General features: G+C 35.5%; 1 protein-coding gene across 1 annotated transcript; it reads right to left on the reverse strand.

Moving 5' to 3' along the window:
• Positions 1-3,594: 3,594 nt before the first annotated feature.
• LOC128990615 (uncharacterized) lies at positions 3,595-20,053 on the reverse strand. Its single transcript, XM_054413086.1, has 4 exons — positions 19,877-20,053; positions 11,745-11,882; positions 10,324-10,514; positions 3,595-6,960 (listed from the first exon to the last, which is right to left on the reverse strand). Exons 2-4 carry the CDS (start codon positions 11,746-11,748, stop codon positions 5,899-5,901), a joined length of 1,257 nt encoding a protein of 418 aa, XP_054269061.1. The 5' UTR covers positions 11,749-11,882; positions 19,877-20,053; the 3' UTR covers positions 3,595-5,898.
• Positions 20,054-20,604: the final 551 nt, after the last annotated feature.

A 20,604-nucleotide genomic window follows, 5' to 3' on the forward strand; every position in this document is an offset into this window, starting at 1 on the left:
ATAGGTGTGCTATTCCCACATATTCTGACGTCACTCGGATTGCAAACAAAAGATCATCTGATTATAACTGTCAAATCAGTATATGTATTTGTTTTGATTTGGCTGTTATTGTTTTTATTATTATGAAAACAATAACAATCAAATAAAAACAAATACATACTAAATTTGACAGTTACAATCAGATGATCTTTTGTTTGCAATCCGAGTGACGTCAGAATATGTGGGAATAGCACACCTATGTTTTTTCCTTCCACCATGGGTTTCCCCTAAGACAGACCGATGGAAAGAAAGTACCGTTACGTTTAATTTTCAAGATGATCTCGTTCGCATCGCTCAATCACGTCCTGGTTGGAGCTCGTTCGCTACGCTCACTCGCCTCCAGGTTGAAGTTCGTTCGCTACGCTCACTCACCTTTTGGTTGCAAATTAGCTCTTGTCATAAATGTAAAAGAAATAATAGTGCTGCACCCTGTTGGTAATCCTTGTAACTTTAATGCTATTGAACATCATAGAACAGAACCAACTTGTTTAATTGAAACAGCTGTTAAGATTCATTAATTCCATTTCTCATAAGGTTAACATGGGAAACTCTAGAGCCATTGGGGCGGGGCCCTTTTAAGAATTTCGAAACGGGAAATAGTTTACGTCCGATTCGCATACCTACAGAATTTACACACCAAATTTCATAACGATCGGTGAAGTCGTTCCGGAGGAGTTTGCAGACAAACACTGTGACACGAGAATTTTATATATTAGAGATATATATATATATATGTGTGTGTGTGTCCATCCGCACGATAACTTGAGTAATTTTGGTCCGATTTTGATAAAATTTGGTTTGAAGGTGTAAGGCGGGATAAACTTGAATGAGTTCGCGAACCAGCATGATCGGACTATGGGAACGGGGGTTTATGGGGAGTTTTATTTTAGTATTATTTTTTAAAAATAAGTTTTTCCCATTTTTGACCCTAAAAACACAAAATTTCACAATTTTTTTCTAAACCATTTTGTAGAGCTTAAAAAAACAAATAATTTAGTATATTGGAGCGCTGTTGTATGCCTAACGGTCACGGAGAAAATTCAAAAATAGTGTAATTTAAAATTCCCATGTTATTCTTATGGAGAAAATGAAAACTGTTGTAGTTTGCTTGTTTATGAACATATTTTAATCAAATTTGGAAAATGGATTTATTTCATACTAAACTATTAAATTTTACAAAAAAATACTTTTTTACCCTCCCTGTTACAGCAAACCTAAGTACTCGTTAAACTAAATCTGTTTAAATAGGGAACAAATGTGATATTTTTAAGGAGACATTATTTAGTGTAAATCCAATCAGGCAAATGGAAATTCGCTAAGTCTGCAGGTTTGCTGCGGCGGGGGTATTTATTGACTAAGATTAGCGGTTTCATTAGTCAGGATGAACAGCTGGGTCCAGTTTCGAACCATCAAAAAGCTACTGACTTTTCTCAGGATCGAACCGGCGACCTTTTGATATAAATAAATGTTTTCTTTGAAACGTTTTTTAAAACTTCGACTTGTTTGCCCAATGTACTGTTAATACTGTTCAGAAATTACACTGTGCTGCATTTCTAAGTAATCTTTGAAAGTGCAGTGCAGATTTACAAACTACTACGGAAATATAGGAAAGTTATATAACACCACCAAGGAGAAGAAATAGAAATAATGGTTTTTTAATTTATAACCGTTATTATTGACAACATAATGCGGCTTTGAGTAATGCTATTCGTAGAGATTTGGAACACTAAAAAACAACATCAGCTTTTGAAAAATGATATATTTACAAGAAATGTTGATTATATCGATCTGTTACGTACATCTTGATTATTTCCATAATCTTTGAGTCGAATCTTTTAAAGTCATCAGCAAATAATTATGACTGTTATTCGTTTTTAAAATAACGCCTGTTATACCTAATTGCTCGAGTTCGAGCAACAGGTACACTAGTAAAAAAAAATCTAAATTTAAAATTCCCATGTTATTCTTATGGAGAATAAATAAACTGTTGTAGTTTGCTTAATTGTTTATCGATATATTTTACCAAATTTGGAAATTTTGTTTATTGCATACTAAGCTATCAACATCGCAATATAAAACACGCCTCGATATATTTCCTGTAGCAGCAAACCTAAGTACTCACTAAATATATGGAATCATGGTTCCTAAATATACGGAGGTGAATAACGACGAATGGGGTACGGCCCATGGGTACGGAAGAATGGGTACGGCCTGAAGATGATTCCCTGTGAATTGAAACTATAGTTGCCACAAGCAACATTTTGGATTAGCCTACTGAATGCAGGTATTTAAACCATTATAAATATTCAAACGTAATCCGGAGGCTAACAACTCTTGAAAATGAAATACTCACTAAAATTAATGTTTTTTTTTTAAATATGAAATAAATCGGACAATTTCTAGGGAATATTTTAGTAGAAATCCACACCTGATATATGCAGTGCCGGTGTGGGAAAACGTCTTTCCTCTTCTGGCTCCAGAAGAAGCTTCTTCTTCCAGAAGAAGAGGCAGACAGGATAATCTTTGGTTTGAATAGAAGAACATCTTGCAGACAGTACTTTGCTTCATCGCAAATTTTAACATTTCCCTCAATATACATTTTGGAATCTTTGACTCTCATTAAAAGGAACCTACACCAATATCAATCTTCACATACTCATTCATAAACACTACGTAACAATTCACATCTTAAATTACAATCTCATTCAACGTCATTCTTTAAGAGACACTTCCATTACATCGGCATTACACTTTTCAATCTACTTCCTTCCTCCCTTCAGCTGGAGCTGGAGCTGGTCCGGACTTGGTCCGCTTCAAAAGGCAATTTGAAAAATTGCTCTTGGTCAAAAGTTGCTACAGTGTCTGTGAAGTGTGAATGTGTCGCTGATGGGTTTAATTTTAATTAAGTTTGAAGAAGGTTGTCACTCGTAAATCTAGTTTGATTGAACCACAATTGTTTTATTTTAATTTTAGACGTAAAGATATAAATTTTGTTTGACATGACTAATGCAAATCTGTATTTGTTACTTTGGTTGAATAAACGAGTTATTGAGTTATAGAAATCCAGCCAGATCGAATTTGGAAATTTGCTTAGTCTGCAGGTTTGCTGCGCCGGGGGTATTTAGTTGTAACATGGAGTAGAATAAGGCTACGCTAGTTAGGTTTGCCTCATTTTACAACTAAAAATCAAGATATTTCAGCTATATTTTGTTATTCGATCTTTTTGAACCTGCTGGTATCGTTTGATAGAGAATTAAAAATGCTAAATACAGTAAGAGCGTTCTTAGCTTTTAGCGAATTTCCCATATAGAGAATAAGCTATTACCGTAGGTCTCATGGTAAGACCTGGACCCGGGACCGATTTACTTTTTCGCACAGTTTGATAAAATTTGGTTCATAAATTTACAGTATGATATAGTATAACACATCTACCATTGTCATAATGTTCTACCATTGTACCTAATTTGAACACTTGTACCACTTTTGACAACAGTGTTTCCAACACAAGTTTTACAACTTAATGATTTCGGAATTCCCGTGTAAACAAGCTTTAACAGTACAATAAGCACATACATGGTTACAACTTTTTTTGAAAATAAAACTTCTGTAGTTAACAAAGATAAACTATTTATTTGTCAATGGAAACTCCATTTTCTATGGAAAACAATGTTAAAAAAATATCTTTATGAAACTAGGGCTCTTTATTATTGTCAACTTTTGTTTAAAATCCCTGTTATTCATTCATATCGAATGGCTCCCTAATAGCTTGTAGAACAACATAATTAATTAGCTTACACTGTGATAGTCGTTAAGATTTGCAAACCATGAACATTAACAAAATTACAGGGTGCGGCAAAAAAACAATCTATTTTCTGCAGCGCACTGTTCAGTGACAGGTCGTCTGAGAGTGGTGGGGTTAAGGCGGTGACACACTATCAATCTTTTCCCCGATCAAGACCCCGAACTGAGCAGGGAGAAGGGAGGTATATATCAAAGAAATTTCAATCCGAACATTTGCCTGAACAAGACGAAGACCAGACGAGTTCTACCGAGCGCGGTAAAAGGGAGTTTATAGAGAGCTTGTGTGAGTGAGAGAGCGGAGGCAGTAATATTAAACCAGTAATAAAACATGAAATAACATGTTACAGAATTATCATTTTAATTGCCTTTAATAATATTAATGTTTAAATTAATTTTGAAAGAATTTAAGCATAACATCTATTACTTGATTCAGGTTTAACATTATTGAATGATTTAGTGGTTTCAACTTGTAAAATACATTTTCAACCTTGACCAAAAGTATTACAAAATTACAATGCCTATAATATATAACGGCAAAACATTACCCAACATTTATTTATTTGACCAAGAGTTTAATTGCCATATTAAATTAGAAATGTCAACGCTAATATACCGCAAAAATATACCGTGACACACTATCGTACATCGGAACGATCTTTTCTTTGATCCTTCTCAAAAAAAAAACCCCCCAGAGTGCTTGTCTCCCTGCTCGGCCTGATGTCTGGTCGCCGTCTGGACTCCCTGTTCGGTTCGGGGTCTTGATCGGGGAAAATATTGATAGTGTGTCACTGTCTTAAGGCTCGTTGGAAAGCCTACACGATGCCCTTATCTGTGGTCATAAAGCAGTGGTCACCTGAGCAACGTGCGTTTGTTATCGAGACGAATTAAAAAAAATTATGATTCAGTCAATGCAACCAAGCGGAAGTTTGATACATTCTTTTAACTAGGGCGACGTGGATTCCGTCAAGTAGCACAATCATGTGGTGGATTAACAACTTTAGAACAACAGCTTTTATGGGTTTTTTGCCGCACACTGTATATGATGCAGCTGCAAAATAGGATGAATAAAAGCAAATAAACTTTCCAGAAAACAGAACAATTATCTAGGTAATAACCAAACACCTTCGACAAGGAAAAAGCAAAATAAGTTAATAAATAAAATACAAAGCATCCGAGAACAATGATGAATCTTAAAAGTATGATTAACGTAAGAAACTGAGAATGAAATGCTAAGCCATGCCTCTTCCAAAGCTGTAACTTAACCAAAATGAACTCAATTCTTTTTCTACCTTCATTACATTGGAGCAAACTCAAACTCATTAACTTGTCACATGAACCAAACTCATTAACTTGTGACGAGAACAAACAGCCAAGTAAAACTTGAATTTCACCGAAGAAATAATGTATGTCCTCCTATACTGAGTGAACTGTATCATTACAGTTCAAATGATAAGACAAAAAAGAATAAAATTAGATCATATTCCTTACACAGTAAAAATAAAATGACATAAAATATTTATTCTCAATTTAAAAAAGGTTGGTGAGGCAAATTATCTTTACCAATTGAGATAAGTCAAGGCCACACTAAAAAACAGGCTGTAATGCTCGGCGCATGACGTCACGATAGAAGACGGCAATGACGTAGGTATTTATTTATTTATTTTCCAAGGAAAGATTTAAAAAAGCAGCTGATCACAAACGGCAAACATTACGTCATTGCCGTCTTCTATCGTGACGTCATGCTTGACGCATGAAATTTTTTACCTTTGACATTTTTTTTACTTGAGCATTTTTTACCTCCTAGTAGCTGGATTACAGGACGACACCACCATCCCAGTCATATCAGGAACAGCTAGGTCCAGTTTCAAACCATCAAAAAGCTACTTTTCTCAGGATCTACATTTGGCATCCTTTTGATTGCTAGGAAAGCACTACAATTACTCAGCTACCCAGTCATAACTATACATACTCTAATTTTATTTGAATATTCAGCCGTATTAGCAAAAAGTAGAATAAACTACTCCAATTATAAAACAACATGAAAAAAAAACAGTATTATCAACCTTTCTCATCTGGAACTTTACCATAATACTTAGGAATTATAACATCAACTAATCTATCATGCACTTTTTGTAACTGTTCAATTTCAAATTCTCGTTTCTGTTCAAGTTTTAAACGCTTTTGTTCAGCCTTAAACTTTTTAAAGTCAGCATCACTCATCTTGTTGTTTGGACTGAGCTTTTTTTTGGAGTTTGAAGAAGAAGTCTGTTTCTTCCTGATAATTTTAGCTTTGACTCCGACGTGGTTTTCTGCAATTTTAGACTCTGATGGTATTGGAGATTCCGCTGACAAGTACTCCTTGCTTGAAGATTTGCGGATCTTCTTCGTCAATTTTGGAGATTCAGGTGACACCGACTGCTTGCTTGAAGATTTGCGACTCTTCTTTGTCAACTTTGAAGATTCGGGTGACACGGACTGCTTACTTGAAGATTTACGACTCATCTTTGTCAACTTATTTTCAACACCTGGTGGACTTTGTTTAGAAGTTGCACTATCACAAGAGTTTGTAGATGGTGTGTTTAAAAGACTACTTTCATTTCTATTTGACTCTCCTATAATGTACTTACCACCACCAGTTCTTGAAATGTCTGAATCAGTACATGACTGTTCATCTCTAGAAACCGTATTGTCACTTTTAGCTAATGTGTCTAATTGACTAGATTTTCTTTTTTGCGTTTTCACTTCTCGTTTGTTACAAGTAATATTATTTGGCGGTTCACTTGCGTCATCATCAACTACTATTGTATGAACAAAGTTTGGGATATTTTTGGAGCACTTTGTCCTTGTACCAACTTGCTGACTCGCAATCAGAGCAACAGGTACGGGTGATGATATTGAAGGGAACAAGGAAGGTGAAGGGGAAGTTGTTGTAGATGTTATAAAAGAGGAGGGAGCAGAAATATTTCCTTGGGGAGAAAATCGGAGGTGTCTTAAAAGGCCAAGAGGTGATTGATTATTTAGTGTATTACTTAATTTCACTGAAATTTTTTTAACAATCCTTTGCCAGGCTGATGCTATAACATCGTCTCCATATTGAAAATCCAGCTTTCTTGCTAGCTCCTGAAAAGAAACAAAATTTTATCATTGGACTTAATCATACCATATTAGGCGAGAGTGAAAAATAAAAAGCTGCAAAAATGCTTCATAGATGTTGTAATATCAACGTATAACCAAAATAATTTCAGGAAGTATAAAGTTAATACAGTAAACGTATGTGTAACACACTTTTTTACAGTACCTATGTATATTTCTTGTGAAAAACTGTGTTAATGTATTTGGAGAGTACTTGAATGTGACACAAGGTGAATAAGGAATTTGTAGGCATTCATAGCAGCTAGTACAGTTCAGCCAAAGTTTCTGTGCGTGCGACCAGATCTGGTTGGGTCCAGACGAGGAGGATGGTGGGGATACTTTTGTGAAAACATTTGTGTCTTGCTACTCATTCCCTCTAACCCCCCCCCCCCCCCCTCACCCTTTAGCACTTCCAATAACCGGTACCCATGTGTGTTTTAGTACGGTGTAACAGGTCAAATGTGTAGGGGGTAAAATAACGGCTAAACCACGAAACTTAAACAGCTGAATGTAAAATGTTGTTGTGCCCTAGTCGCGACGCTAAACTGACATCGCACTTAACCTCAAATTCCAAGATCGCAGACGACGTTGGTGTCAGTTTGGTTGTTTGGTTGTTCGACTACGTCCGAGGGCGGGCTACGGGAGAAAATAAGAGCAGCTGACCCACCTTTTGAGGGAGGCAGCTTTAAAGCATGTTAAAGCTGCCATGCGCCTGCCTTCGCTGCCAGTTTTTTTCTGTTTCTGTAACTCGTTGACCAATCAGCGAGTGTTTTAACCTTCGTCTCGAATTGGGGGGAGGTGAACTGAGAAGAGAAGAGAATTGTCATTCTGAAGCCCGGCTTTTCGTAAGTTAAGTTCGTTTTCGTTTTGGTTCGTCCCGAAAATTCGTGCAAGAGTGCAAGTTCGCATCGCAAGCTCTGAAAACTTAAGTTCGTATGTATTGTTTTGTAGGATATATTTTGATATAATTTCGTCATCGGGTAAGTTTCGTAACTAACTTACAGATTATTGTATATTACTTGACCAGTTTTTGTGTACGAAGTTTGGTTGAATTTGAAGGCTAGGCCTGATTCGCGGACCTAGTCATACGCCTTAACCAACTAATTTGTTAAAGTATCGGAGTTGGTGACAGATCATTTCGATTAACGTTTCATAATCCATATTTGGGACTTTCTTTTTAATTCTTAAAACCCTTTGTAAAGTTCCCAAACGTCCCAAAGTTTGTTCCAGCAGACAGGTTTCTGCTGGACAATTTCTGTCGAAGTTGGTTTAAGTTGAACACGTGAGGAAAAGTTTTAGTTTTTCGTTATCAGCTCCAGGAGCAGTTTTATTTTTAGTTTCAGTTTTTCTCTCGTTTTGTGTCTCACTAGTGCAATTTAAGCCAACTTGTTTTCTTGTTTTAGTAAATTTGGACTCTGTGGGAGTTAGGCTAGGTTAGGCCTATCTTGTACTAACCTTGTTTGTTACAGGTTGACGATTTAACTCCGTAGGTAAGCGGAGTGACTATTTAGCTTACTTGTTGATTCGTTGAGTTAGCTAGTTGTGTGTCATTTAGATATTTGCCCACAGAGTCAAGTCAAAATTATTTATTTCCCCACAAGCCCTAGGCTAGAGTGGTGATTTTGAGTAGGGTGTTTAGTAACCCGCAACGTTTGTCTCGAGCTCTGACAACCAGGGCTATCAAATTTAGGCTATCCGAATCACTATCGACTCCTGGGAAACTCCCCGCGACCAGACTAGGGCGAATCCTGGGATCTCGTTTTCTTACCGGTGGCGTAATTTCCCACTTGTCGTCCGCCAGGAAAATTACGCCACAACGGCTTAAACTAAAAAAATTAATGTAACTTAATTTAAGTAAATTAATGGATGGAGGGTTCTTTACTAAGCAAAGGCTTCATGGCATCGAATTACACAACTTAAAATAAACACTCTAAAATGTACTCATGGATCAGTGCTTTATAAAGAGCTGAACTTTAGAACATTGACATGAGGATATATTTTAATATAAGAGATGCAGAAGAGTTGGTAAAACTTGATTTTTAATTTTACCATGACAATAAGTATATTGTCACTATAAAATTACTAAAACAATTTTTAATAAAATTCTAGAGATGGGAAATACTGATACTTTGCAAAAATAGTCAGAAACATTTCTTAATTTTTCAGTACCGGTAATAGGAAATATAATACTATTATTTTGGCACCTACTTCCTCGTCAGGGATGTTTAAGCCAAATTGCTTTCAATAGGGAGACATGTTCAGCGTTATTTCACTCGCTCGTACTAAAAATTCAGAGGACAAATAAGTACATAGGTAAATATATACATATTCTGAATCAGCAATAAATTTAGAATATAATTATGTAAAAAGTACTTTCATTTAGCAATTCGTTTGAGCATAGCAACTTTCAAATTTTCGGTTTTTGCAAATTACAAATTTTGAAAGCAACCCACAATAATACAAAGAAAAAAAAATCCGTCACATTTAATTCATATATAAAGGTTGTAGCAAATTAATTTTCCTATGTCAAAATATCAATGTACCTATTTGATAAGCTCCTAAAAATAAAAAGTTATAAAATGTTTTCCTAAAATGAAAACATTTTTTTTTTCTAAAAATGCAATTTTTTCCCGGCCATATAGAAAATATTATTTCATGATGTTAGCCTCCGTTACAAATATTAGAAAATATTAGAATTTCATCTGAATTTCATCTGTTACAAGTATTACCAACAGGGTGCAGCACTATTATTTCTTTTACATTTATGACAACAGCTAATTTGCAACCAAAAGGTGAGTGAGCGTAGCGAACGAACTTCAACCTGGAGGCGAGTTAACGTAGCGAACAAGCTAACCTGAAGGCAAGTGAGCGCAGCGAACGAGCTCTAACCTAAAAGTGAGTGAGCGTAGCGAACGAACTTCAACCAGGACGTGATTGAGCCATGCGAACGAGCCCACTTATGAAGTTAAACGGGGCAAAGTCCGCGGGTTCAACCAGGACGTGATTGAGCCACGCGAACGGGCTCACTTATGAAGTTAAACGGGGCAAAGCCCGCGGGTACAGCTAGTTAATTATAAAATAAATATAAAAACACACATGTTAACTCAACACAAAATCCTAATTCATGAACGTTTACAAAACATAAACAGTAGAAAAACATATGATAATAAAAGTAGATATAAATAAAATATTAACAGTAAGTTGATATTTTTGAAATAATAGGTGACTTTACTTAAGTCATAGTATTAGGCTATTTATACCACTGTTTTACGTTAAATAACGCCCACCTCTATATGATACCAAACAAACATAGTAGGCTAAATAATATAGTCATAAGAAGTTGAAACTTACTTTGAACATGACAAAGGTTGTCGGCACTGATTGTTTACTCATCACCTGAAGGAGTTCTAATTCTTGAGATATTTTCTGTTGCATTAGGTTGCGGTAAACATGTGTTTTGTCTAAGTTGGTAAACACAACTTCCACGTCATCAATATCATCATCAACTGCTATCACCTGTGGTGCGGTTTTGCACTTTCGACCTTGAAAAATAAAGGAATTCAAAATAATTAATTTAACACTAAAAGCTGCAATCCACAAGACCTACTACATAGTAGGCCTAATGAAAACTGGATTTTTGTTTGTTTTAAGGATGAAATGTGAAATACCCCCGCTGCAGCAATCCTGCCGACTAAGCGAATTTCCATTTGTATGGATTGATTTTCAATAATTCTATTAAATTAACATTTATGTTTAACGAGTAGGCCTACCTTGGTTTGCTGCTAGGCATACAGGGAAACTAATAAAGTGTGTTTTTTATTGAAATATTAATAGCTTAGTATAAAACAAATAAATCTGCCAAGTTTGATCAAAATATATCCATAAACAAGCCAACTAAAACATTTCACAATATTCTCATTAAGAATAACATGGGAATTTTAAATGAACATTTTTTTGAATTTTCTCCATAACCAATAACCGTACAAAAACACTTTGATATACTAAATTATTATTTTTTTTTTTTAAGCTCTTCAAAAAGGTCTGGAGGTAAATGGATATATTTTGTGTTTTAAGGGTAAAAAATGAGTAAAACCCATTTTTACCCCATAAAACCCCTTGTTAAACCCCATTCCCATAGTCTGATCATTCTAGTTCGCGAACTCATTCAAGTTTATCCTGCCTTACACCTTCTAACAAAATTTTATAAAAATCGACAAAAATTACTCAAGTTGTTCACGGACACATATATTTATATTTTTTTAGCGAATAGTGTTTTTGGCCTCTGGGGACATCAAAATGAAAAAGTAAATCGGTCCTGGGCCTAGGTCTTACCATGAGACCTACGGTAATAGCTACTTCCCTATAGGGAAGTTCGCTAAAAACAATGTTTTTATTTGATTTCAAAACCTCATAATTTAAGGTTACCCATATTGCTAGTTTGTGAACTCTTTCAAGATCATCCCCCTTACAATTACTCAAAATTACTTATGAAGTTCACGGATATAAAAGTTATATAGGCCTAGCTAGCCTACAACAATAATCATAATTTGATTTGAAAAAATTGTAAAATTTTTAGTTACGATATGTCATATCATTCTTTGTTCTAATGCAGACTATATTGTGTTGTAAGATGTCAATAAAAAATAAATAAATTTGAATTTCTATAGTTTGCTAAAAAGGATAGATTGGCAAGGAGAATTATCTCTATTTATGGGATGAACTCAAAGCAAAAATTACAATTTTCGAAGCAAGGTAAACAAATTTTAACTTACTCATTTCAATATACAGAGCTTTGTTATCTTCTCTGATTAATTCCTCTTGTCATTGGAATTTTTTTCAATCATTAATCAATCAGCGAAACCAAGTTCCATTAGCAACCTTGAATTGCAGGCAAAGCACCCGTCAGGTCTCTGAAAAGAAAAACCAAAAATTTTTATATAGTGTTTTATATAGCCTAATTGTAAATGACAATTTTGAAGAGGCACGTTACTTATAAATCCTATTGTTTACACAATTATTTAGGCTAAGTATATCACATTCTTTTGGGAGAAAAAAATGGGTAGACTTCTACAGTAATTTCCTGATACTTTCCTGTTAAGGGAAAACATTCATTATTATCGATGATTTCTTTTAGATACCTATATCGATATTTTTGTTTACCTTTACTAAGTTTATCCATATTGCTTCTGTTTTAATATCTTCAAACACGTTTAAATTACAAGTTGAGTACTAATCTTGTTTAGGCAAAAATAATAAACATGGATTAAGAAATAAAACTGTTTTAACTAATCTTACATATCTAACCAAACTTTCTCTACAAATGATCATTTCAAAATTCCGTTTCATAACAGAAAAGGCATGTGGGATCAAACGGAATTATGATATGTTTTAAAAAGTTTGATTAGTTAGATAAGGTTAGTTTATGCAGGAAATATCAGCGAGTTTCTCATATAGCAAACAAGCTATTACCGTGGTAGGTCTCATGGTAAGACCTAGACCCGGGACCGATTTACTTTTTTGTTTTGAGGTGGCCCCAGGGCCCAGAGGCCAAAATTACCCTCTGTTCAAATTCTTATATATATATATATATATATTATCTAATTCTTGAGATATTTTCTGTTGCATTAGGTTGCGGTAAACATGTTACTATTAAAATTCATGTGTTATTCTTATGGAGAATAAATAAACTGTTGTAATGTAGTTTGCTTGTTTATGGATATATTTTGACCAAATTTGGCAATTTTGTTTATTTCATACTAAGCTAGGGCCTATCAAAATTTCAATAAAAAACACACCTTCCCTGTAGCAGCAAACCTAGGTACTCATTAAAATTAATGTTATTTAAATAGGAAATAAATCTGACAATTTTGAGGGAATATTTTAGTAGAAATCCAGCCAGGTAAATGAAAATTTGCTTAGTCTGCACTCTGCAGGTTTCCTGCGGCGGGGGTATTATTTATATCATATAGTAAAATTCAAACCATTGTGATATTAATATCGAACCAGATTAATATCGATATATTTCAATATTTATCGTTATTCATACTTAATTTTTTTTTTATTTCCCAAAGGCATAGCCACTTTACGGTAAAAATACATTTACAACTAGGAATGAATAGTAACAATATAAATATTTACAATTATATATAGAAAGTTATAATGGCAACAAGAATTAATTGCACAAGTGCGATAAAAAAATAGGCCTACAGTGTGAAATTGTATAATAAATATGAACATAGGATGGATGCAGGAACAAACAAAAATAATACAGTTCTACCAATTTTGCATACATCAGAGACAAGATAAATAAATAGGCTATTAGTGAATATGCGTCAGGTGGTAGTTTATGCTCGTGCAGGTTCAAGACGTGAAGATTTTCTTGGCACATCTTCTAATGTGAGAGACTGTGTGAACAGGTCACAGTCCAGAGCAACACGGTTTCGAAGCCAGCCAAGACGAGCTAGTGTACTGTGGAAGTTGAATGACACGGTGTAGTGCCTTCGGACAAATATTTCCCTATTCCTAGTTCCAGAGGGTCCCTACTTTTAAATCTATTTTTGACAGGATGTCCGGACAAAATAGAAGACCTCTGATTGTTTTTGGCAGAAACTAAGTCAGTCTTTTCACGGAGCACCGCAAGAGATGCAATCTGGAGCTCAAAAGAGAGAAAATTAACAGGGACATCCACGTAGTTGAAGCCATTGCAAACTTCCACTAAGAGGATGAAACGTCTCTGCAATGGTTCAAGTGTTTTTTTTCACTAATGGTATAGGGTGACCACACGGGTCTGACGTACTCCACAAGCTGTCTCACCATAGCTCAGCATAGCAATCTTAGGGCATCAAGGTTGTTAATCCCAGGGGTAGATCTTGAGATGAAGCCCAACATCTTGTTGCCCTAATATATATCGTAGGTTCTCTGCGGGAGTGTACCCAAAAATATAATTTCAAGTTAGACTTAATGCTGTTATAGCCTACCATCAACATAATACAGTACCGTATGTTGATAGCATAATATTATGAGTTAGGCCTATCACAACTCCACTTGGTTTAAGCTATGCTACATTAGTAGGCCTTATTAATGGTATTGAGCAGCTTAATTTTGTAATCTAAAATATACTGGGTGAAACCCTTAGAAATCGACAGTTGCTTTAAAGGCTTATGCTAATTAATCTAACTGCAATAAATAGAGTGAAATTATCAAAAGAATTGATCATTTAGTATTGTTTAATGAGTACCTAATAAATAAGTGTAAAAACAATAATGTCTATTGTGTTAGTAACAAAATATGGTTGATCATTCAATGAATAGGCCTACCTAGCATATTTCTTATACAGTACGTCGTAGGAGTTATTGTTATTATGTTAACTGGTTTCTCTTCTTTTGGAGGAATATATGTAGAATACTTTTGAGGAACCTTAAAATAGTATTAAAATCGTATTGGTGGATCTTTTGTGGTAAACACTTCCACGATTTCATCAGTGTTATGCAGATTAAATCCATGCTTTTTTTAAATATCTGTTTATTGAGAAGGCACGTTCTTAATTCAAACGGAGGCCCACCCTAAAGCTGTGTAAGTTTTAATTTTTCCTTCGTCACGTCGGTCATCATACCTTACTTCTGTGCAGATGAATAACCATCTATTGATAAATTGGTCACTGGTTTACTATTAAATCTGGAATCGCATAACATGCGGATGTCATTTATCTCAGCCTTATCAATTACATAAATTTTTCAATATAATCTATCTTCGGAATTCTGAATGTTAGGTGTAGTGGAATATACTTTTAGTGAATCTGGCTTTTATTCTTGAACTGTTAGGGGCCTCATTCATAAGTTCGTGCGGCTTCATTGGCAACAAATAATGCAAATGACAAAGCAATGCTGCATTTCCAAAAAGCAAATACCGTCTGTTATGTATGTGAATAGCGACGTTTACATGCATTGTTATTAATCAACCAATCTTATAAACATAGGGCCTAACCTTCCTGTGACAGCAGCTGCTAAATTAATATATATTAATTATTAATATTAAATAAATATTGCGTTAGTCACTGGGATCGCGGAACGTCGCAACTATAATTACGGGATGGTGTAATAACGTATCAATTCGTGCGGCACATTGAAATACAAAACGTCCTTGGCCTTTCCTTTACTTACACCTTTATTTTAGTATCAGTATAATGTTTTGCTGTAAAACACTTAATGTTTTTTAACAGTCGTAATCATCCCTTTGGTTAGTAATACATGATACAATGCAAATGTGTTGTATAAGCAATTCTCAATCTTGCATTCATAGATATTCCCTTTTCCTTTGTACTGTATTTTGTAATTAGCTTTGGTAATGCTACTGTACTGTAGATTATTTGTTAAAAGTTTGTGTTACAATCCATTTGTTTACATTTTCATAACACTGTCATAGCTACTTTACAATCCAATCCATAAGACTAATTATTAAATTGTCAATTATCAAAGTCAAAATAAAAGTACCGTAGTCAATTTCAGTACAACATTTTTATCACTATTTATTTACCCATTTAACAATATTAAAACAAGTGATAATTAATCTTCACAAATAAACCATACAACAGAAATATAAAGATTAATCAATGGTCATACATATATATGAAATTAGTCATTAACACTAAGGGCCATGTCATACGAGCGCTGTTGCCGTCGCGCTGATGCCGTCGCGTTAAAGTCGCTCCAACCCGGTAATGGGGTTCTTATGGAGCATGTCATACGGACGCTAATGCCGTCGTCGAGTCCGCGTTAGCCGGACGCTGAGCGCTGCCAACGCGGACGGTCGCGTTAGCGACGCGGCGCACGTAACGCGGGACCCTGTCATTTGAGCGCTAGCGCCAGCGGGACGCATTTGCCGCGTGAGCACTGTCAGAACAACTACTGGAACACCTTTGGAGTGATCATTACGGTATTTGATACGATGTTTAATACGGAAAAATCTATTTATTTAGTTGAAAAACTGCCACCTTTGTACGATGTAAAGTCGAGTGATTACAGCAACAGGCAACTGAAGGCACAGTGCTGGAACGAGGATTGGGAGGCCATGCACGAAAACTGAATCAGATGTGGAAATCAGTTGTACTTGTTTTATATTTAATAAAAATAATGCTGTCCCTTTGATTAAAATGATACTCTTCATATGTATCTAAAATGTGCAAAAAGCTGATACAACCAAACTGGATGGTGTCCATCTTTGCCGTGACGGCAAATGCGCCCGGAAGACGCTACGTATGACAGGCACCTGGCGTTGGTGGGACGGCATCAACGCGACGCATTTGCCGTCACGTATGACATGTACTTCTTCCGGCGCTATCTCGACGGCATCTGCGCGACGGCAACAGCGCTCGTATGACATGGCCCTAAATGTTAGAAATATAGAAATTTAATTTTAAGTTTTAATGAAAAACAAATTTTCCTAGAACAGAGTCTGGCATGGATATTGTTTTTAGCCTAAAACTAAGATATTTCTAACAATTTGGAGGAAATTGTAGGGCCCGTTTTTAAATTAGTACCTGGGGACCGAGCTTTGCTCGGAGAAAATCATTAGTTCACTCTGAAAGCAGTCTTAGTATCGGAGATACATAAATCTGTATCCCAAACTCCATACGGCTCGCCTTTACAACGTCCTACACCATTTCCAACGTCATGGACCTGTTTCCCTCCATTCCCATAGCACTTTAGGATTGTAGATACCTTAATCTAATCGTTATTAACAGTTCCCACACTCCGGACAGCTCGCCTTGACTACTTCCTTCACCACTTCCAACGTCGCGGACCTGTTTTTCTCCCTTCCCATAGCATTCAGAATTGCAGATACGTTAATCTAATCGTCATAAACAGTTCCCACGCTCCATACTAATCGCCTTTACTACTTCCTTCACCACTTCCTACGTCGCAAACATGTTTCCCTCCCTTCCCATTGCATTTAAAGATTGCAGATACATTAATCTAATCGTCATAAACAGTTCCCACACTCCGGACAGCTCGCCTTGACTACTTCCTTGACTACTTCCTACGTCACGGACCTGTTTCCTTCCCTTCCCATAGCATTTTAGGATTGCAGATACCTTAATGTATTCGTCATAAACAGATCCTAGACTTCGCACTGCTACCCTTAACTACAATGTATCGAGTAATCTTAAGTATAATCTTTGCTCAATATTAACAAGTGATGTTTTTCCTTTTGTACTGTATTTGTAATTTGCTAGTATAGGCTACTGTGGGTAGTTGGCTTATTATGAACACATGCTACAACTTCAAGTCTTTTGTTTACTTTTTCCTTGTTAACCAACATGGTTACCTAGCAACCCATAAGATTAATGTTAAAAAAATGTGATTTTCAGTTTCATTTTTCTACGTAATTACATTTTTGTTGGCAGTTCTAACTGCATGAAACTCGTTTTTAGGCCAGAAATGAACTATTCACAAAATTTGAAGAAAATCGTCGGAGCCGTTTTTGAAATCTTTGTGCAAGCAAGCAAGAAAGCAAGCATACAAGCAAACATTGCTCGTATTAGAGTATAGGATTTGCGCTAACTTTACTCATATTATAGTATAGATTAGTAATGTAACCAAGATGTGTCATTAATTCATTAAATATGAAAACCTTTAAAACAACTTCCCCAAAAACAGCTAACTTCTATGAAAACTAACTTTATTTTCTATCAGTTAGTTTTTCAAATAACTAAGTTTTTCAAATAACTAATAACTTCTATCAGTTACTTTTTAAAATAATTAACTAGGTAGTAACTTATATCAGTTACTTTATATGGGACTAACTTATAACTTCTAACTAGTTAGAATTTTTTAATAACTTTCCCAACTATGAAAATGAGTAAACGCTTTAATGTTAATTGCAACTAGGTGTATTTTAACGCAAATGTGATATTATTGATGGTTTTGCAGTAAATATTCTTCAGTTCTGTATCAGCAGGATGGTAGCATAGGCTAGGCCTAGGTTATGTAGGACGGGAAACATCCTAAAGCTCCGTTCACATGGGGCGAGTTTACAAGCTACACACCGGCTTTTTAGTAAAATAGCTCAGTGTGAACGACGTACCAGTACTCACTCAAAAGCTGCTTGTAAAAAAGCTCTGGAAAAAGTTGACTCTGCGGTACTTAACACTTAAACTAGCCAGCTTTTGAGCAAGTAGACGTGTAAAGTAGCCCAGTGAGAACACAGTTGCTTGTGCTTGTGCGCACTTGTGTGCATGTTATCAAAATATGTTCAAAGATGATTTGGTTCAAGCCAGCTACTGAACGAGTGGAAAAAGCATCGTGTGAACGACTACAAGCTCACTCGCCGGCTTCTTACACGCTGGCGAGTAGTTTGTAAGCTCACCCCGTGTGAACAAGGCTTTACTCTGACTGGCTAGGGCTTGTTAGCATAAAATGCCAATAACAAAATAGCCTAATGTTGATTATGAAGGGTATTAGTTATTACCCAATAACTTATTTGTTCATCCCCAACCACAGTGTTAGTTATATAACATCAATTCACTCGAGGTAACATACAACCTATTCTAAATAGTGGTAGGTAATTAACAAATTGCTCCCTGTCATGAGATAGGCCTACACATAAGGTTATCAAAGAGTCGGAACGCTACCTAGGCTACTTGAAAAAATTAAATATTTAACCCTCCGAAAAATCGACGCGCGACACACTTTGTGTAGTGTCACGCGTCGATTTTTCGACGCACGAACATCGTTTACGGCGAAGGCTCTATGACGGACTGAATCGGATTGAAATGGATCGAGTTAGGTATCGTTCTTTTTGTTATATTCTACGCTTTCTCCAGAGGTCTGTCTCTAAGCGCTTTATGTTCTCCGAGCCGATCGTAATTGTAGCAGACAGCTGACGTGCGTATTTGTAAACAGCTAGGTTACCCTCGGACCAATGACTGATGTGTTTTATTACGTTTCTCATTGTTTTAGTGTTAAAAATCAAAAGTAGTGATATACGTGGTGCATTATAAGAAGATTTAAGTGATTTTGAAGGGCTGGTTGATGATCCTGAAGAAGTAGGTAGTGATATTGATGTAAATTATCAGCCAGATTCCTAGCTATGGTTAGCTAAACGCTATGTAACTTACTGAAATCTGGTTTTTGCCCATAACTTATTTATTTGCAAATCTACTTCCTTAGCCTATATTATTATATATTTGTAATCCTCATAAAATTTAGAACAAAGTGGCTATTTTCAAATATTTATAGGCCTATAATTTATACAATTTCATTAAGCGCAAACTTATTTTTTTTTTTAATTTTCCAAAATATTATTTTTTTACCAAAAAATTTTTTTTGAAATAAATGTTCCTTATGTTTTATGTATAATATTGAAGCCCATGATTTTCCAAACAAAATGGTATATAGAACAGTAGAATTAACATTGTTTTAAGCTTCTCAGATCCGTTTTGGGTACAGTTTCTTAACTGGGCTATGCTAATATCGATTGTAACTATCGAATTGAAAATATTCATTAATAATCAATATTTATATATCTATTATTAAATTAAACTACCCATAACCTAACCTAACCAACCAAACTTGCTGATAGTGAACAAATCGCATGAAGGTTTACTTATCGAATCAATAGTTTCAATCGAAATTAGCATAGCCCAGTTAAGAAACTGTACCCTCCGTTTTAATAAAACCTTGCAAATGCGCCAAAAATAGGCGGACATTAAGGCCTAAACTATGGTCACTTGGAGGGTTAAGTTAATCAAATTTAATCCTAGGCCTAGGCCTATTTGAAATAAAGTTTTATAAGTTTACTTAGGCCTAGTTAAATTTGCTAAACTAGGCCTAGTTAGGTTTGCTAAACTAGGCCTCGGCCTGACTTCTGAACAGAGATGTCAACATTATCATTAGGCCTAACTTACCTTTCTTGAGACAAAATAAAAAGATTTTCCGTATAAAAATAGACAGTGCTGTGATACTGTTGGACATTTGTCTTGATTTTAAATTACAAGCTAAATAACTAAGCTAGGTACAGTATTTAGGTATTTTATGTTTAATAGGCTAATCATTTTAATAAATTGGACATGACATTGGTCACTATCAAATCAAAATAATTCACGCACGAGTGAAATAACCTCAAATTCAAGCTAAAGCTTGCTTGTTATAGTTTAAAAGTTTAGCTATATAACTTTTTTCAAATACCTTATTAAACAGCTGACTAGGCAAGCACGACTATTTTTTGCCCGTTTGTCTTTGGCACGCCTAGTTATCATGCAACGTTGCAGTTAATTTATGCGACTATTTCAATGTTCACTGCCCCCCCTCAATGGTATCCCTGCCTCATATAGGTCGTCATTGAAATAGTCCCATCTTGTTGACAACTCAAAATATCCGTGGGGTCCCAGTTTATCGACATCCCAAAAGATCGACACTGAAATAGTCCCACTTTGTCGACAACTCAAAATGTCGACAGTGTCGGTAATATGGGATGTCTGTAAAGTGGGATGTCGGTTATGTGGGATGTCTGTTATGTGGGACGGTTGTGTAAATTTTCCCACTTTATCGACACGCAAAATGTCGACAAGCAAAACAGATCGACAAAGAGCGGGAGATTCAAATTGAAGGTGAACAGCTCTTGCTGAACAGATCG

Source organism: Macrosteles quadrilineatus, unplaced genomic scaffold (assembly GCF_028750875.1).
Source record: "Macrosteles quadrilineatus isolate MER2022 unplaced genomic scaffold, UCM_ALF_1.0 Scaffold_3__2_contigs__length_128488019, whole genome shotgun sequence".
NCBI classification, from domain to species: Eukaryota; Metazoa; Arthropoda; class Insecta; order Hemiptera; family Cicadellidae; genus Macrosteles; species Macrosteles quadrilineatus.